General features: G+C 28.8%; 1 protein-coding gene across 1 annotated transcript in view; it reads left to right on the top strand.

Moving 5' to 3' along the window:
* The first annotated feature begins 1,237 nt into the window (after positions 1–1,237).
* Positions 1,238–19,336, top strand: part of LOC122498899 (putative aminopeptidase W07G4.4) — an 88,172-nt gene continuing 70,073 nt past the window's right edge. The window contains exons 1-2 of the mRNA XM_043606894.1: positions 1,238–1,466; positions 10,439–10,531. Coding sequence (XP_043462829.1) covers positions 10,515–10,531 — 17 coding nt within the window. The 5' untranslated portion in view covers positions 1,238–1,466; positions 10,439–10,514. The remainder of the gene's footprint in view (positions 1,467–10,438; positions 10,532–19,336) is intronic.

Genomic DNA, 19,336 nt, shown 5'->3' on the forward strand with positions numbered 1-19,336 from the left:
TTTTTTATTTAATTAACTAATTAGTTTTTAATATTTATACGGCTTGTTTCCCTAAATTAAACGCAAACTTACAAACATTTGAGAAGTTCTTACCGCTCGCGGGGATCGATACCTGAACCTGACGCACCACAGCCTAACACTCTGCTACTCTGACGTGAAGTCGAGGAAGCAAAAGGGTTCTATTACACTGCACTGGCCGATACTGTGCCATTCTTGGGTCGAGCTACGTCCCAATATTAGCAATTATAATTTGCCATCATAGATACAAAATGTTAGAAATTAATGTACCTTTAATGGGCCGATATTCGTCACATCACTGCGGCAATTGAATTTTGCCATTATAGATTGATCAACTTTGACAATAACGTGCCGTTATTGGGCCAAGCTACGCCCCAATACTGGCAATTATAATTTGCCATCAAAGATACAAAATGTTTGCCATTAGAGTGCCATTAATGGGCCGATCTTCGTCACATCACTGGCAATTGTCTTTTGCCATTAAAGATTGATCAACTTTGCCAATATTGTACCATTATTGAGCCAAGCTACGCCCCAATACTGGCAATTATAATTTGCCATGAAAGATACAAATTTTTTGCCATTAAAGTGCCAATAATGAGCTATTACTGGGCCGATCTTCGTCACATCACTGGCAATTGTCTTTTGCCATTAAAGATTGATCAACTTTGCCGTAAATGTGCCATTATTGGGCCGAGAGCTGTCCGAGTCTTAAAAAATTTGAAAATCTGACCATCGGCGCCATCATTGGCCCAGCAATGGGACGTTTTGAAAACCAGTAATGGCCCAGTAACTACTGCCAATTCGCGGCCGACATTACTGGACCAATCATGGGCCGTTTTTGCAGTCTTGGCATTTCGCACTTGGGAATGGTTAATTTCCTATTGGGTATTCTGTACGTTCCTTATTATTATAATCAATTACAGATTAAATTTTGTGAATATACATACGCATCTACGAATTTACTTTATTAAGACCATTAAATATAAATAAAAAAAAATTTAGTAACTAGTACTTTTTTTCCCTTTTTTATCAACTTTTTCCATTTAATGAATTTGGCAACATGGCATCAGTGCAATGTATACAGCTGATAATGCAGTAAGGAGGGGGAGGGCTATTCAGCTTCTCTGTCTCCCATTCCAGTGATTTCTGTTTAATGCGCACGCGCATTAGAAGCAGCCGGTGTATGTTAGCACCCATCCTTTCATGTCACGCTTTACTTCAATCTTAGTCTGGTTGTTGGCAAGCCTGCGCACTGAACCTATTTTCTTGTGTGTATATTTGTTCTCCTCTTATTTTTGCCGGCATGTTGTTGACGTCCTTTTTAAATCACTAAAATTTACAGTAATCCTACAGTTTATCGATAAATAGTGTTTTAAAATATTGCAACTATTGTTTCACTTGCGTGTTTAGTTGAATATTTTTATCATTGGACTCATTAATTAACTGTAAGTGTAAGCAATTTAATAATTATTGTTGTTAGATGTGATTTTAAAGTTAAGTAAACGAATACATGATGGAAATTATCATTTTTGGACTCTTCTTATCAAAATTATATCACAGTTAATTTAAACTCAATGTAATTTAATTAAACTAATTTTGCTAAAAAGAATTAAAATTTTGTTTGATTTATTATTGAATAAACTTTTGTCTACCAATATATAACAATAAAAAATATTAGAAAAAGTGGAAATTGTATTAAAATAAAGTTTAAGTCATCGCATTTATGGTCTCGAAGAGTTGAAAAAGGAAAAAAATAATTTATGAAAGATAAATACATAATATGTTATTACACTGTGTGACAGCAAAATAACACTTTTTAAATTTAAACATTCGTACATCCAGTGATATATATATGTCGTAGCCACATTGTGAAAAACCGCACTTCATGAAATGCCTAGACGTTTCATGAAGTGCAGCCACATTGTGAAAAAAATATTTACTTCACAAATGTGTCCAACATTTTTGGACATTTCATGAAGTGCTACAGCCAATTATGCATTTTGTGAAACTAAATAAAATTACACAATACGTCCAAATATAAAATGCATTTCATAAAATGCCCAAGTAGTTGAATGCCGATAATGAATAATTGTAAGTAATCTGTAAAACCATGATTTAAATATAAATAAAAGAAATTTAATTTTTTATAATTAAGAAAATTGAAATAAATTAAAAAATTTTTATATTAAAAAAATTTAAATAAAATTTAAAATTAAGGTACTATGGTTGTAAATATTATTGTCACTGACTTGTGAATAAGTTATTGTTACGTGCATAAATAATTTTTGTTTTCATTTCCAATGAACACATTGTTAGAAATATAACAGTGAACAAAATTCAAATTAAAATAAAATTTATCATTAATTTATTTATTGATGTTGCAAATAGTTTTCATATAAAATATTATATATTATTTATGTTATTATTTTATATTTTGTAAGCCTGTATAAATTGATGGATTTACGTTTGGGATAATAAAGGGATGGTTCGGGAGTGAACAAATGAAGAAAGCCGGTTTGAACTTTATTAAAAAAGAAGATGTTGACTATAATTAAAATATAACAGTCCGAGAGTGTGTAAAAAAATACGGGAGGGCAAGGTCATTTAAAGTGCAATTTTAAAGTGTCCGGTCGTCAATGTACGACAAAAATATGCAACTGTAAAAAAATAATATTTTATGTAATAGCAAATGTCATAATAGTCTGCCATGCAAAAATAAGTAAAATATAAGTTTGTTTATTGAATTTTTGGTTTACAATTGTCATATTCATTATCAGCATTCAACGACTTGGGCATTTCATGAAATGCATTTTATATTTTGACGTATTGTGTAATTTTATTTAGTTTCACAAAATGCATAATTGGCTGTAGCACTTCATGAAATGTCCAAAAATGTTGGACACGTTGTGAAGTAAATATTTTTTTCACAATGTGGCTGCACTTCATAAAACGTCTAGGCATTTCATGAAGTGCGGTTTTTCACAATATGGCTTATATATATTGAATAATAATTTTCAGGAATTACTGCATAATCATATTTATTTAAATAATTCGTCACTCACCACGTTTCGATATCAACGTTGATATCCTCTTCAGGTGAAAAACATCTGTTAAAATTTAAAAATTTAAGTAACATAACCTCATTTTCTTATGATAATAAACTATATCAAATCTTACAACCATAAACAAAATAAAACTGAACTTACTAAAATTTTATAACGCATAAACGTAATGATTATAAAGATTATAATGATTATTTAAATAAATGATTATTCAGTAATTCCTGAAAATTATTATTCAATAACACTTTTTCTTTTAAAAAGTAGTATGTATTAAATCACTTAAACACCCCAAAAATTTCATTTTAGGGGCGAAACCCGTTTTTTGTGTATTCATGTAAAGAATTATACTCATAACTTCCTTAATTTTCAACCGATTTTCAAAATTGTTTTTTTGGTTGAAAGGGGAAAAGCACATCTTTTTAATCGTGTATTGCTCGTTTTGTCAAAATAAAAATTGACAAAACCGCAGTTGAAAATATTTGCGATTTTTTTTATTTTTTTTAACTTCAACGAGGTTTTTAGAATAATATTAGAATTTAAATATTTTTTTAATTCTGCGTAAAACGGTCATCTTTTGAAAAAATTTAATTCAAATTAACGGAGTTACGTGAATTTTAAGATTTTTTCGCTAAATTTGCAAATTTTGTTTTCACCAAATTTAATTGATTAATTAGAAAGGCAAATATGTCAAACTGTTTTTTAATAAATTTAAATAACGACAGAATTATTAAAAGTCCGTATTTAGGTGAAGAGTCCGATGAAGTTTCAACTTTTCTATATTTACATTTCATAAATAATGTTATATAAAATTTTAATTGTCGAAGTATTTTTAGTAATGAAATTAAATGCTTTTTGATCTTCTCATTAGTGAAATTTTAATTGTAGAAACATTTTTAGAAGTGTAATTGAACTGAAACTAACAATAGTAGAAGTTTAAAATGTGTATAAGAATGTGAGACGTTGTTTTTTAAATGTGAAAAATGTGTTATATTTAAAACTTTATCCTTGACTCGCATGAAAGTGTAGTTAGAGGAATTATTTACTACAAATGTACTTTTTCTTATTCATCACTTATTTTTATTTATAAAATATAAATTTATATTCTCAATAAAATATATAAGGAATGTTAGAGTACATGTTTATTTTTAACATTACGTTTGTTTTTAGTATTTTAATTATCTTGTTACTTTTTTTAAATGTAGGGGAGACTGAGGTAAACCCGCTCACTTTTTTTCAGATCGGTAAAAATCTAGAAAATTATTCTCTAGATCCAAGTTAATTTATATCATTTGAATGCTTATGATTTCTACAAAAAAAATTAAAAAAGATTTTTTAATTTATCTTTTTTAGTTTTACTTAGAGAAACTTTTTAATACACATATACAAAATTTCGAAATCACAATTTTCTAGGGTAAATCTGATCAATTTATATTTTCAAGACGGAACAGTTTTATTTTTTAAATATTAAAATTCGTCTTATTCCCGTCTTAAGTATGATTTATTATTTATAAACTATGAGTTCTATTAACAACAAATTGATTTAATAAATAATAAATATAGGTTTCATGAATTACAACTATGGATTTAAATAATGTTATATTTTATTAAGAGAAAGTAAAATTTAGTTACAAGTTTTGTTTTAACAAGTCATAAATTTTTTTATTGTTAAAATATAATAGGGGAAGTGCGCTAGTTGTGGGCACGCTCCGGTTGTGGGCACCCCTACGTAAACTTCTACGGCAAGCAGACTTTACTGATCTGAGTATTGCAAGTCGTGTTCGTTGACTTTTCGTATACGGACTTTTCGTATTGATAACGAAACAAATATATGCATTTGTGTAATAACTGTGAGCATAATAAAGAAAATTTTCATTAAATAAATAAAAAAGTAATTTTGTATTGTTTTCGAAGAGCAACATATGGGTGTAGATTCGTTCAGAAAAAAGGGTTTAATTTTTTTTTTTGCAGTGTTGTCATTATATTTTGTGATTTACCTTCGTGTTTTGCCAAAATCCTGCATCACAAAATATGTTGGTTAGAGTTGTGCAAAAAGCTCGAGGCTCGAGGCTCGAGCGAGCTTTTTCGAGCTTTTCATTTTTCGGGCCGAGCCGAGCCGAGCCTAATCAGTTCGAGCTCGAGCCGAGTTCGAGCCGAGCCGAGCTGTGTAAAAAGCTCGAATAGTTTCGAGTACTCGAGTTAATTCGAGTACTCGAATTTTTCGAGCACTCGAGGGAATTCGAGTACTCGAATTTTTTCGAGCTCTGAGTAAATTCGAGTTCTAGAGAAAATTCATAGAATTTTCGCATTTATTATATTTAGCAAATAGAAATATTGATTCAGTAATTCAAAAAAATTCGAAATTTTTTACTTATTAATAGTTTTTTTAGTAAGTCAAAAGCTCGAATCCATTCGAGTACTCGAAAAATTCGAGTACTCGAATTTAATCGAGTACTCGAATTTACCCGAGTACTCGAATTTTTCGAGTACTCGAAGTCACTCGAGTACTCGAAAATTTCGAGTACTCGATACATCGAGCCGGCTCGGGCTCGGCTCGGCTCGGCCCGAAAAAATTTCGGCTCGGCTCGACTTTTCGAGCTTTTTGCACATCTCTAATGTTGGTCTTTTTAAAAAATGACTGTCATTCCCGGTTGTGGGCACCTTTATGTTAAGGTAGCTCTACCATCTGACAATGATGTGGACTAAGACTGTCTCATCTATCTAAACTTTCTGCCAAGGAAAGTGACAGCCGAAAACTCCATTAAATGCGATGAATATAGTCGTTCAGTGTATTAGAAGTGCGTTATGATATGCGGGCCAGCTTTTTTCACATGCTAGCATTATGCTTTTGTTAGCGATGAGCATAGTGTGAAAACGTGTCATCATTTTTGTTCTTTATGCCGGCGAAGTCTCTTAAAATAAAGAAACTTTCATTTCTTCTTTATTTGTGTTGGTTTCTTTTAATATTTTTCTATTTTTAGCGGATTTTTCAAGGGTGCCCACACTGCAAAAACAAGTGTCTGATTTTGAGACGTTTTGTCCCATATTTGAAACACATAAGATGTCTTAGTCCACATATTTGAAACAGATATGTGTCTCATTTTAAGACGTTTCAAAGTGTCTTACACATTTAGCAATGCATTTTGAGACACGAAATGTGTTTCGAGTATCCGTCTCACACTAAGAAGACGTTTTACGTGTCTTATACGCATTGAGTTACCTTTAATGTCTTAAAATGAGACACGAGATGAAATTAAATGTCTCAATATAAAACAGATTTTGTATCTCAATGGTTTAAACACTTAAAGCAACTCATTTTAAGACACGAGTGAGATACCAGTTTTTGCAGTGCACAACCGGGTACAAAAATTTTTTTGTCAAAAGATTTCTATTTCACTAAATTTCTAATAAAAATTTTTTATTTAAAGAAATCAATTTAATTCCTTCACTGACAGTCACCTTAGACCTCTAGCTTTAAATTCGTACACATATATTTGTATAATATGCACATGGACAAATGTTATAAGGCAAAAACAAAAGGGTGCTCACAACCGGCACACTTCCCTACGTGAAATTATATTATTCTAAATTTTAAATTTAAAACTATAAGTGAGCGGCTTTACACCGAGTGTATTCCTCACATTTCAGAATAAATTTAATTAAATCTTATTGAAATAAGACAAAACTAAATATGTACTTCAAAGAAGGACATCCAATAGCAACAAAAAAAATTTGCCAAAAAAATTAAGACTCAAAAATAATGATCGAAAAACTTAAAAATCTAAAAAACACGTTTTTTCTTCATACCTCGGTCGAAAGTACGTATTTCCCGCTGCGATTTCGCAGCAGAAAGACAAACATTTGTGCATTGGTTGATTTTCATACCCAACCTCTATTACAGCGGGAGTAAAAGAATTCTCTGTCGGTAAAAACACCACTGTCGGTAAATAAGAAAATTTCGAGTTCAATGACAATTTAACGAGTAATTGTTATCGCAATATAAAATGAGAAAAAAAATTATCAAGAAAACTTTTTATACTTTACAAATTTATTATCCACAAGCTCTGAATATTGAAATGAACGAAATCTTTTGCTGATATAATTATTTTCAAAACTTATTTTAATAAACATTAAAAACAAAAATAAAATAATTAAAAATTTTTTAATTTATTTTTTAATACGTGCCAAAATGTTATTATAAAATTGTAATAATTTGAAGAAATAATGAAAGTGTTTTCATTAGAATGTTTAGAATTTTAGAAACATAGAATTAATTTTGTACCACCAGAAAAATTCTTTTGAAAATATAATATTACAGTCGGGTCCCCATACTGTTACATTTCCAGAAATTTCCCACTCCTCCAGACTCAGCTCTGTTATGTGCTCAAAGTATGTCTACTGCGCACCTTTCAGGAACGTAAATATATACACCTCAAGTTTGGCCTAGAAGTATATGACCCCTTTTCTTTGGGCTTAAGAATACGGCCCTGAAAATTGGTGACGTAACGTGACGTCACCTAACACTTCTGAATTTGGAGGTTATGCAAAAACATAACACTACTGAGGACATAACACTTTGGAATCTAACAGTATGGGGACCTGACTGTAATTTATCTTTCACATTTTTTTTCGTGCCTGCCCCCGACCAGAAGCACTCGCTTCGCTCGTGCATCAAATGTCGGGGCAGGCGAATATTGTTTGCAAGAGAGAGACAGAGAAAAAACCAGAGCTTCACGAGTGTCCGCTAGAGGCGTTGAAGCGAGGAGCAAAAGTAAATAAAGATGGCCGGCTGTCAAATGAAACTCGATTGCAATTTTCTTAAAAAATAAATTACACAGCGTACTCGACCGTATATAAAGAAAAATAGTATATATTACACGGGCAGAAATTCGAAAGCCCTAAACTACGCGATAATGCCCTCGGCTTCGCCTCGGGCATCATTTCGCGCAGTGCAGGAATTTCGAACTTTCTGCCCTTATAATGTAATATACTATTTTCTGACACCTTTAAAAACATTTGATTGCCTCTGATTCTATGTTGAATTCATGAAACTAAACGAAAGTTCGTTAATATAAGTTGAATGTTAAGTACTATTCACAGTACCAATATCTCCATCTTAAGTTGAGTTCATAGCGTCAAATCGCTAGTGAGAGAGTTTACCCTATAGTCTCCCCTATGATTGGTCACGTATTTAAACACTAATTTTAAATATTTGAAAATTTCACTTTTTTCATGTGTGAAATTATTTTTCTCTCGCTATAAGAAAAAAAACACACTATTATTTTTGATACCATATATGGGTAGTTCTACAAACGAAGGAAGAAAATGAAGAAAATTTTGGCACAACATTTTTTTACGTTCAGGTTTTAAAAAGTAGGTTAAATTCAAGTTAAAAGTATTATCAAAGTTATCTAAAAGTGGATAGTCTACGACACCTAGAACAACAAAAGTATAAAAACATAAATTATTTTTTTATCCCACATGCACAAAAATAGCGCTTTTAGATAGCTGACGACAGGGAGTAAAGTCACTCATTTGTTCGACCATATGAAAATGGCGTCCATTTTCTCCCATGTGCAAACATAACCGCTGATCCCATGCGTTATTTTTGCCCAAGGGAGAAAACGGCCGCCATTTTCATATAAGTCGAACAAGTGAATGACTTTTACTCCCTGTCGTCTGCTATCTGAAATCGCCACTTTTGTGCATTAGGAATAAAAAGTATCGTAAGTAACACGGGAATAAAGGCAGCCAATTTGTTTACGCTGATTTTTGTGACACTCGTTCCGGTCTCGGGGCGCCCTCGACCTCCACTCGTGTCACAAAAATCACCGTAAACAAATGGCTGCCTTTATGCCCTTGTTGCTTAATATACTATTTTTAAAAGTGCGTGCCAGGAAACTGAGAATTTGTCTGACCAAATGCCCATTTCGATCACAAAGTACAAAATTTTAGTTAATTGAACTGCAATTTAAGTAAAATGCAAGTGATATATTTAGTTAACCTTTACTAAGCACTCTGAAAAATGGTGAATTAATCGGAATGGAAATTCATAATAATTTTAACGTTTTTTATGATGCCAGGAAACTGAGAATTTAGCACTTGAATGCTTATTTTTTGCAAAAAATATTTTTTCAAACCGAGTAACATTTTGTGGCATAATAGAAATCATTAAGCACTACAGTTCCCATTAAAAATAATTTTATTTTTTTCAAAATCAATGTAAAAAACAACCTTGGACATTATAAATTTACCCTTTGGTAGAACTACCCATGTAAGAGGAAAATATGCACTCAGTTTAGAGGAATCCGCATCAAATGAAAATTACTTTATTTAGGGTGGATAGTCGTTCTGAATGTTTTTGAAAATCACTATATTTTTGGACTCGTTTTTAGATTTGATTCATGAAAATAGAGTATTTTTTATTTCTAAAATTAATTAATTTTTTCCCTACCTTTATAATAAATTGTATAATATTTTTTTTTATTTTGAAATGTTCTTAATTAGTACATCTTAGTAAGTTTTTTATTTTAAATAAATTAACTAGTAGGCTTCTGTTTCTTTAGCAGCCTTTATAATTAATTTTTGCCCTTTAATTTTTTATTTTTACTAAATATATTGCTTATTTGTTCCAAATAAATTTTTTATTTCTTCTGAATAATATTCTTATTTGAATCAATTAAATGTTTTATTTGTAGAAGATATACTTTTGATTTAATAAAGACTTGATTAATAAATTCTAAGAAAAATATATTTTTATTTAAATAAACAAAATTTTTAAATTTGATTCAAGTAAAATTTGAGTAAAATATTTCTCTGTGTGTAACTTCTTTTTTTTTTAAGGTTATGAAAGTAAATAAAAATTAAATTTTACAACAAAAGAAATAAAAATTCAACAGTATTAAAAAAAATTTAGTTTTTAAAAATTAAGTTTTTAAAATTTTAATTTAAATTTTAGTTTTAAAAATTTTTAAACAATTATAAAAATCTAATTGAAAATTAAATTTATAAAAGAAAATTAATAAAAATTACTTTCAAATGCAATTTAGAGAGCAAAAATGTTCTGCGAACTCAGCCTCTGCGATAAGACGTAAAAATTGGGTGAAAATTACAAAAAAGAGACCCCCCCCTCTCATGAGATAACAAAAAACGAAAAAAAAATTTGTCCCTTACTCAGCTGAATTCATCCTAAAAGAAGAAAATACTTTGTGTCTCTCTCTTCTTTGATCGTCTTTTGCTTCTGTTTCTTTTTTCTAAACGATAACGTGGACAAATGTCAAAAAGTCACAAATACGAAAAACATCAAAATTCGAACTTTTTTTTCCTTTATCATAATTAACATCTAAAATCGTGTTTAGGATACCATTTGGAAACGGAAAGGGAAAAAAAGAATTCCATTCCTGTGATTCGCAGGATTTGTGACCTATTTTCATCATGGCTGTGGAAACAAGGTGAGATAATTTTATTAACCCACACACAATATGGGGTATTGGTTTTTCTCCAAAAATTTTATCACAGAAAAAAAATCTCATTTCATGAATCAGCACAGTTTACCTGTGTTCATTTACTTATCTATATTTTTTATTTGGTACTCAACATCCTTTTCAGACCAATTCTTTTAAGCTAAAATTTTATTTTTCTTCTTGGAAAATTTTTTTTCTCTCTTTTCTTTCACTGAGTATAAATTTTATTATAAATTTGATAATAATTATTTTTCAATGTGAAAAATACATTAAATAAATTTAAAATTAATTAAAAAGTTAATTAATTAATAATATATTTTTTTCTATTATTCTAACCTAATAATTAAATTAGGTTTATTTACTATTTAATTATATATGATTAGTTAATTATAGTCCTTTATTATCAATTAATATTAATTATGAATAATTCATAATTTATTTGTTTTTTAAATAATTAGAACAATTTTCAATTAATTTTATTATTAGCGGTACTTAAAAATTGAAAAATATTCAAATCAGGTATTTAATAAAATTTAGTTTAATATACTTCTCTATAATATTTTTCTAGGTACAATTATTTTATTTGTTTTCAAAGCTAAAATTTTATTTTTCTCCGAGCAGAATTTTTTTTTCTGCGTAAATTTTAATTTTACAAATACCAAACATAAAATTTATTTTGACTCCAATTCAATTTGCATATATTGGTCAGATTTTTATAACTTTTTGGTGGCTGAAGTTTTATTATAATGTTAAAAATTGAATAATTAATTTCTTTGAAATAAATTGTATAAAATTGAAATTAATTAATGGATAATAAAAGTTAATAATAACAATTAAGATTTAATTAATAATAGTTGATTATTAATTATTTATTTATTATTAAAATATTTTAGATTTACAGAGTAAGTTTTGTGCTACGATTCTTGACGGAAAAATGTATAAATTATTTTAGTTTTTATATTTTTCCCTTAAAATGTGAAATTTGTTTAATTTTAAAAGATAATAGTTTTGTTAAAAAAAATGTTAAAATTTCTTCTACCTTTTATAATTTTAACTTTGAAATAATTTAATTCTTGCAAAGAATTTAATTACATTTTTTATAAATAATTAAATTCTTCTGAAAATCTTTTTTAAATTGTATCCAAAAAATTGAATTAGTGCAAAGAATTTCAATAAAATTTTTGAGAAAAATTGAATTACTGCAAAGAATTTTAATAAAATTTTTGAAAATAATTCGATTAACTTCCAAGAATTTTATTAAAATTTTTTAAAAATATTAAATAATAATAATAGTTAACTATTCAATTAGTAAATAAGAGGATTTTTTAAAATTTTGAATTTGAAATTTATGAAAAATTAAAGTTGATAAAGCGAAATTAAAATTTTTTGGAATTTGCATAATAATAATAATAATAATAATAATAATAATAATAATAATAATAATAATAATAATAATAATAATAATAATAATAATAATAATAATAATAATAATAATAATAAATTGAATACCATGTTTTGCGCGTAACATTTGCTACCTGACTATAATAATCATATTTAAATTTTTTTAAATTTTCTAACGAACTTTGTAATAAAATTTTGGGAATTAAATTTAAAAAATACTATAAAAGTATTTTCAAATTAAAATTGTAAAGAAAATTGAATTTAAAAACATGTGAAAACCTGATATTTTTAAGGTTTATATAGTTTTGGAAGCAAACAAAAAATTCTTCTATTTGTATTGTATAAACAATTCCTAAGAAGATGGTAGAGTAATTTTTCAGAAAAATGAAATAAAGAATAAAAATGTGCATTCTTTCGCGAGAATAATGAAGGGTTAAGTAATTGCAAGAGAGGGAGGTTTCATTTTTTTTAACACAAACCTGGCAAGATTTTTCCTTTTTTTCTATATACCCCGCTTTTTTCTTTAAGCCAAGCCTTGTGCAGATGATAATGCTCTCTTATTATTTCCCCTCTGGAATTAATGTCAGTGGCCTATTTACTACCACGAAATTACTCATTCTCTCCGGAGTGTTATCGGCAAATGCATTTTCTGTGAACGCTAGCAGTGAGTCACAATTCGTCCTCCAACTCTCTCGGTTTTCGCGCCTATATTCTCGTTTGGGCATGGATTTGGAGCATAGCTCTTTCAAGAGGAAGTTAATTGCGAAGCCTTGATTCATGCCGATTGAAAGCAAGCGTTTACCACAAATTAATGTAAAACTCATTCTCAACTTGAGAGAGAGCCAAAGAGGGAGGAAGGGAATTTAACTTGTATTAATTACTAATAGAATTATTTCTACATTTGGTCCAAACTAGACATTTTTTCCTCTGTTTCGTCATTTGCGAGATTATATTCATGAATAGAGCATTTACAGTTATAATTAAAATAACATTTAGCAAAAGAACATTGTGTTTTAATATTTTTCTTAGAATCAACAAAATTATTTATTTATTTTAAATAAATTTGTTTTTAATAAAATTCTATTTAACTAAAATGATTTTATTTGCTCTATTTGTAGTAAGTATAGATTTTTTATTTTAAATTGAAACTAATTTTATTTAATTCAAATAAAACATTTCTCTAGGTGTAAATTTGTAGGAGAACATAGACAGGATTGGAACACCTTTCGAATTCTTTATTTATAACTTTTTTAGAAAATAAATTTAGGCAATTGAGTTATATTGTTGGAAAGATCTACAAAAGAGGAACACTTTTTTCGAACATTGCAAATTGGTTGGCATAACATTTTTTTAAAATATAAATAAACATTTAAAAAAATAATGTAGTCAAAGGTTGGACCTTATAGGTAAAGGTGGGACTTTAATATTTTTAACGTTACTCATTGTTTACAAATTAAGCTCCCGCGTCCAATAACTCGATCTGCGCTTGAACTGAAAAATTCAAGCTAGTCAAGCCGTCAGAAAATGGAAAAAAATAAAAGTCGGAATTTTTAATTTTAAAACATACTACCGTATAGAGCATAAAAATGCCCAACTTTTTTGTCTTTGAAATTTTTTTGTAGGACTTTTATTTTTAATAATAATGGACAAAAACTGAATTTTTCTTATTCTTCAATTTCATTGAAGAATAAGTAATAATAAATACCTATGGGTATTTACCGACAGGTCTTTATTTACATTAACAAATAATTTTGCAATAAACATTTTTTAATGTTTCAATCATTTCATCGTCTTCAGTAGACCCTGATAAGTAAGTATATCAATTTTTGATTAATTTCATTAAGATTTGTTTGAGAAAAGTCGATTTATGTTTTGAAATTCAATGAAATTGAAGAATAAGAAAAATTCAGTTTTTGTCCATTATTATTAAAAATAAAAGTCCCAAAAAAAAATTTCAAAGACAAAAAAGTTGGGCATTTTTATGCTCTATACGGTAGTATGTTTTAAAATTAAAAATTCCGACTTTTATTTTTTTCCATTTTCTGACGGCATTTTTTACATTTTCTAAAAAGTGCATTTGGCCATCTCTCCCGGAATGTCCGGGAGAGATGGCCAATGCTTATAATTCAGGTCGCATTCTGAACATTTATTATGAAATTCAGTAAAATATTTCAACTGGCCATCTCTCCCATATGGCCATTTGCCCCGGACTTACCCTATATTATTTTCGACTTGTTCTAACCAGCGTCCTAACTTGTCTAAGGTCCAACCATGATTACATTTCCCTAATATTTTATTTAATTGTGATTTATATATAGTTTACCTGTAATTCAAATTTAATTGTACTTCAATTTTAATACAAATTTAATGCAATTGAAATTTAATTGTGATTCAGGGTTGATTAAATTGTAATTTATTTGAAATTCAATTGCTTTTCAATCGTAATTCAATTGTATTTCAATTATAACTCAAGTATAATTCAATTTCAATTCAAAATTAAATTTACTTGTAATTCAATCGTATTTCAAGGTTGATTCAATGGTAATTTAGCTGAAATTCAATTAAAATTTAAGTTTAATACAATTACATTTCAATTCCAATTCAAGTTTAAAATTAGTTGTAATTGTTTATTTAAAAAAGTATTCTTTTTTATACAGGCTAGTGCCCTTATATTATAGCTATAAACATTAGAATAATAATCTAATATATTTAAATAGTTAAATTGAAATATCAAAGAAACGGCCTGGCTATTTGTTCGAAATAACCAAATTTTGGTTGAATCAACCAAATAAATGCATTGCTATACAGACAACCAAACGTTTGTTTGATTTGACCAAATAATTTCTTCCAATACGTTTATTTGTATTAACCAAATGGTCATTACACAACCAAAACTTTTTATTGTATATAACTAAAAAATTTGTTTATTTTAAGAGAAAACATTTGTTTGATTCAAATAAATAGTTTTAGTCGAGGGGGTATTTACTTGTGTATTGGCGTGTACGCTCCTCACGTAATAGTCACGTAATAGTCATGTAATAGTCACGTAATAGAGTGTAATAGAGCATTATTTCGTCAGTGTAATACCACATAATATTGAGGTAATATTCTGTAATAATCAATAATACCCTGTATTAGTTCTGTAATACCCTGTAATATTGGATAATACGCGTAATAGCAGGAAAATTTAGTGTATTAGAGTGTCCTTTCTTTTTCTCCTTTCCTTTAAGAATTTTTAGAAACTTTCTGAGGGTCTAAAATTCTTAAATTTCCTTTCTCCAAGTAACACAAACTTCGGAAACTCCCGGAGGGTCCGAGGTTGTGTTTTTCCTTTATTCCTTTCATTTTTCCTTTACCACAGAGGAATTACGGTTCCGTGGAAACTCGCCGAGGGTCCTGAACCTGTCATTTCTTTTCCCTGCGATTTTTGGAAACTTCCTGTGGGTCCATAATCGTTTTTCCCTTTTTTTCAAGACCTTTTATCGGAACTCGCGCAGGGTCCAAAAATTATAAATTCTTTTCCCAATACTTTTTTTTATCATTACTTTAATTTTGATTGCGCATCAAATCAATTCCCCAATTAAAGAAAACTTCTGAAACTCACGGAGGGTCCGAGATTTCTTCCTCTTTAAATTTGCTCCCTAAATTACCATTTTTACCGAGTTTTCGGAAACTTGTTTTAACAAGGGTTCAAAACTCGTTGGTATTGTCGAAGCCCAAAATTGGCGGTATCAAATTGTTATTATAAATCACAAAATTTGCAACTGTTACAACTAATGTCGACATGTGTTACAACTCACCTTGGTACTAGGTGAGTTGTAGTACCGGGAACAGTTTTAGATTTTGCAATCTTTTAGTAAACCCTTACAACTTTTTACATTTTTAATTTTTTATTCACATACTACACAAAATTACCTATCCAAAAAAAACAAAGCTCATAAAATTAGGATAATTTTTGGCTGAGTTATACTGGATAATGTAAAAATCGTTTCAACTCACCTCGGTCTCCCCTATTCCAAATTTTTGGGCAGGACATGAAAATGACATTTTAATTTTAGTCACCCACATACGGAGCAAAAGTCTGGGGTCTTCGTTATCTGGAGATTTTGGAAACAGGGCAAAACTATTTCTTTAAAAGAGTCTTATCCCTCCCGGCTAGTACCCCTGGCTATGCTAGTAGGGTGGAGACGGGAAGGGTTAAACTTTTTCACGTAGTATTAAGGGGTCTTGTAACTTTTTTAGGAATTAAAATCAGAAGTTTTTAAAAAAATTTTTTCTTATAAGTTTTAAAAAATAAATGATCAAAAGTTTTTACATATCATTGTGTATGTTAAGAAGTCTTAAAAAAAAAATTTCCTATTAGAAAAAACATAAGTATCTTTGTTCTACAAAGGGCGCTTTGGCCACTGGTAAAAATTATTGGTTGTCATTGTAGCTCATAGCAGAATTGTCTAAAATCAAAATATCAAATTTTATTCCAAAATGGACGACTTAATACAGGATCTAAACCTCTGATTTACTACTAATGTTCAAAATTACACTTTTTGTGTATCATTTCTGTTTAAAAAAATTGTGTTTTTCAGATTTTTAGATTCAAAAGCTTGCCATTTTCTTAATTTTTGATATTTTTAAGTATTTCGAGGTTAAGGTCCTGTATTAAGTCATCTATTTTGAAATTATGTTTGATTTTTTTATTTTAGATAATTCTGCTATGAGCTACAGTGACAACCATAATTAAAAGTAATTTTGACCTGTAGACAAAGCGCCCTCTGTAGAAGGAAGGTATATATATTTTTTCCAATCTGAAATCCTTTTTTTAAAGCTTCTTAATATACACAATGACATGTAAAAACTTTCGATCAATTATATTTTAAAACTTATGAGCAAAAAATTTTTTTAAATCATCCGATTTTAGGGCTAAAAAAGTTACAAGACCCCTTAAAGTCAACTTTGACGTGGTTAGAAAAAATCAAAAGCATGCCAGATATAGTAGATAGAGATACCCCAGAATTTGCTGTAATAAAATTTTAAAATTGACGAAACAGTGTAAAAAATCAAATAATAAATATAATTGGGCCTTACAAATAATAAGCATTGTCGAAAAGGTTCCTTTAACACGAAATTTTAATATGTTAGATATGGATGTTTTAATCGAGAGGACAAATAGTATTTTGTAAGATTACGAATCATATTCACGAGTGAAGGATAGGGAAAGAGTGGAAGCCTCGACGAGTTTGCAGATCAATCTGTACCTGCCCTCAGGAGAGAGGGCCCAATTTCATTTAAAAGTAGGCCTCCCTATGGCTGTATCTCGGTTGTTCTCTAACAAGACGACACGTAATTCGCCATAAAAAAAAAATTTGCAATTAACCCTAACCAGATTTGTTCAATTTACAAGATAATGAAACAATAATCCATATTTTTCGGAATGTCCTTTTTTCTCAGGATTGATAAATTCAAATAATGGGGAATTTGGCTAAAGGCGCGTATCCACTAGACGAGCGCAACACGAATGACCGATATTTTTCTATTGTGTACGTTCGATTCGGCCCATGCTCCAAGTCGATCCACCAAATTTTCCCTGCAAAGTCACAGGGTTTCAACGTTCGTCTAGCCTCAAGAAAATGTGTGCTACATGTGTAGTTATTTTGAAGCATTCGTCAATATTTTTATGTACAAGTAGAAAAAAGGATAGAAAAAAATTTGGGTATGTTCGGTTCGCGCTCGAAGCCGATCCATCGGCTGTCGGTTTATGACAATACCTCAAAGCAACAATAAAAATGTGTCCCCATTTTTCTATTTGCGAGTCCACTAGTAAACCTAAATTTCCCATAAACAATAAAATTTATTTATTATTCAAAAAATAATTATCAGAAAAATTTTTGCTAATATTTTTCTTTGCAACTATTAAAAAATAACTCATTAAAAAAAGCAAACCAAAATACTAATTATTACAAAAAATTACTTATTTTCAATAAAGAAATCTTTGTAAATTAGTCGAATTTAACTAATTATATTAATAAACATTTAGTCGCCTTTAACTGATTCAAATTAAGGTAACGTATTATTATTAAAAATTAATTTTTACTTTAAAAAGTAATTAAGAGTATTAATTATATATATGATTATAATTAAATTAATCACCAGAAATTTTATTTATCTTTTACTATATAATAGTTAAAAAATAATACTTTCTAAACTCTACTGATTTCTTACTAAAAATATACATATTTTCTAGATTAGGAAATAATTTTAAAAAATGTAAACTTTTTTTTTACAAATTTTTTAGAAATGAATAAAAAAGTTCAAATTTTTCAATTTAGATTTTTAAATTTCAGAACAAAATCTTTATTAATTATCGGCGTCATTATTTTTGCATAGCCAATAAAAATTGTGAACATCAAATTTTTTAATTTATGACAGTAATAAAGAAGTGTCGAAAAACTTTTTAAAAAAATCATGAGCCCTTTTCGAAGTTTCCCCTTTTTTTGCTTGTACATTTACACATAAAAGAATTTTAAATTCTAACTTTTCTAAATCTTTATTCTTTAAATGTTCGCTCAACGTTTTGGTACGTCCCAACTGGGTAACGTTCGGTTCGTGTTGCGCTCGTGTTGCGCTCGTCTAGTGGATACGCGCCTTTAGGTTTCTCCGAAGGAAAGTCCTGGATGGATCTGCTAATTTCGTGTGATAGAGATAAATTAAGGGTCTTATCAAATTATATTTTAAAGGTTTTGAGAGTTTATGAGTGTATTTTTAAATGTGTATTGTATAAAGTTATTAATTTTAAGTTTAAACAATGTAAATACTTGGCGGTACCTTTGTATAAACTCCAATGAGTTTCAAGCAATAAATATCTATATACTACATTAAATTATAATTAAATAATATTTTATTTATTTCAAATCATTTGACTGTAGTATCTACATAAATTTCCATAAAGATCACAAGATGTATTTTTATATTGTCGTATTGATTCCTTCTGCAACAATTATATATTCTTCTTGAGGAAATCAAGTGGGGATGTTATGTTCAATGTCGATGGCTCCATTGGGACCGTATGGGGCCATCGACTCATTAATGTCTTCGGGTTTCCAGGTCTTGAATGTAATTTCAGTTCACGTATCTAATGATAGTACCAATTATCGACAACTTTCATGTATAATTGTACACCATCTCCTTATACATAAATTTTTCGACAATTTCATTATTATCGTATTATCAAAAAAGTGATTCAAGAATTTAAAAATTCTTTTAATAGTTTTATTTCTTTTAGAAGTTTTAAATTAAATTATAAATTTTTTAAATTAATTTTTTAAATTTTAGAATTTAATTTTGAAATTGAATTCAATTAAACTTCCAAACTTTAGAATCAAAATTTTACACAGAAAA

The sequence above is a fragment of the Leptopilina heterotoma genome, unplaced genomic scaffold, assembly GCF_015476425.1.
Source record: "Leptopilina heterotoma isolate Lh14 unplaced genomic scaffold, ASM1547642v1 Lhet_161, whole genome shotgun sequence".
Classification (NCBI taxonomy): domain Eukaryota; kingdom Metazoa; phylum Arthropoda; class Insecta; order Hymenoptera; family Figitidae; genus Leptopilina; species Leptopilina heterotoma.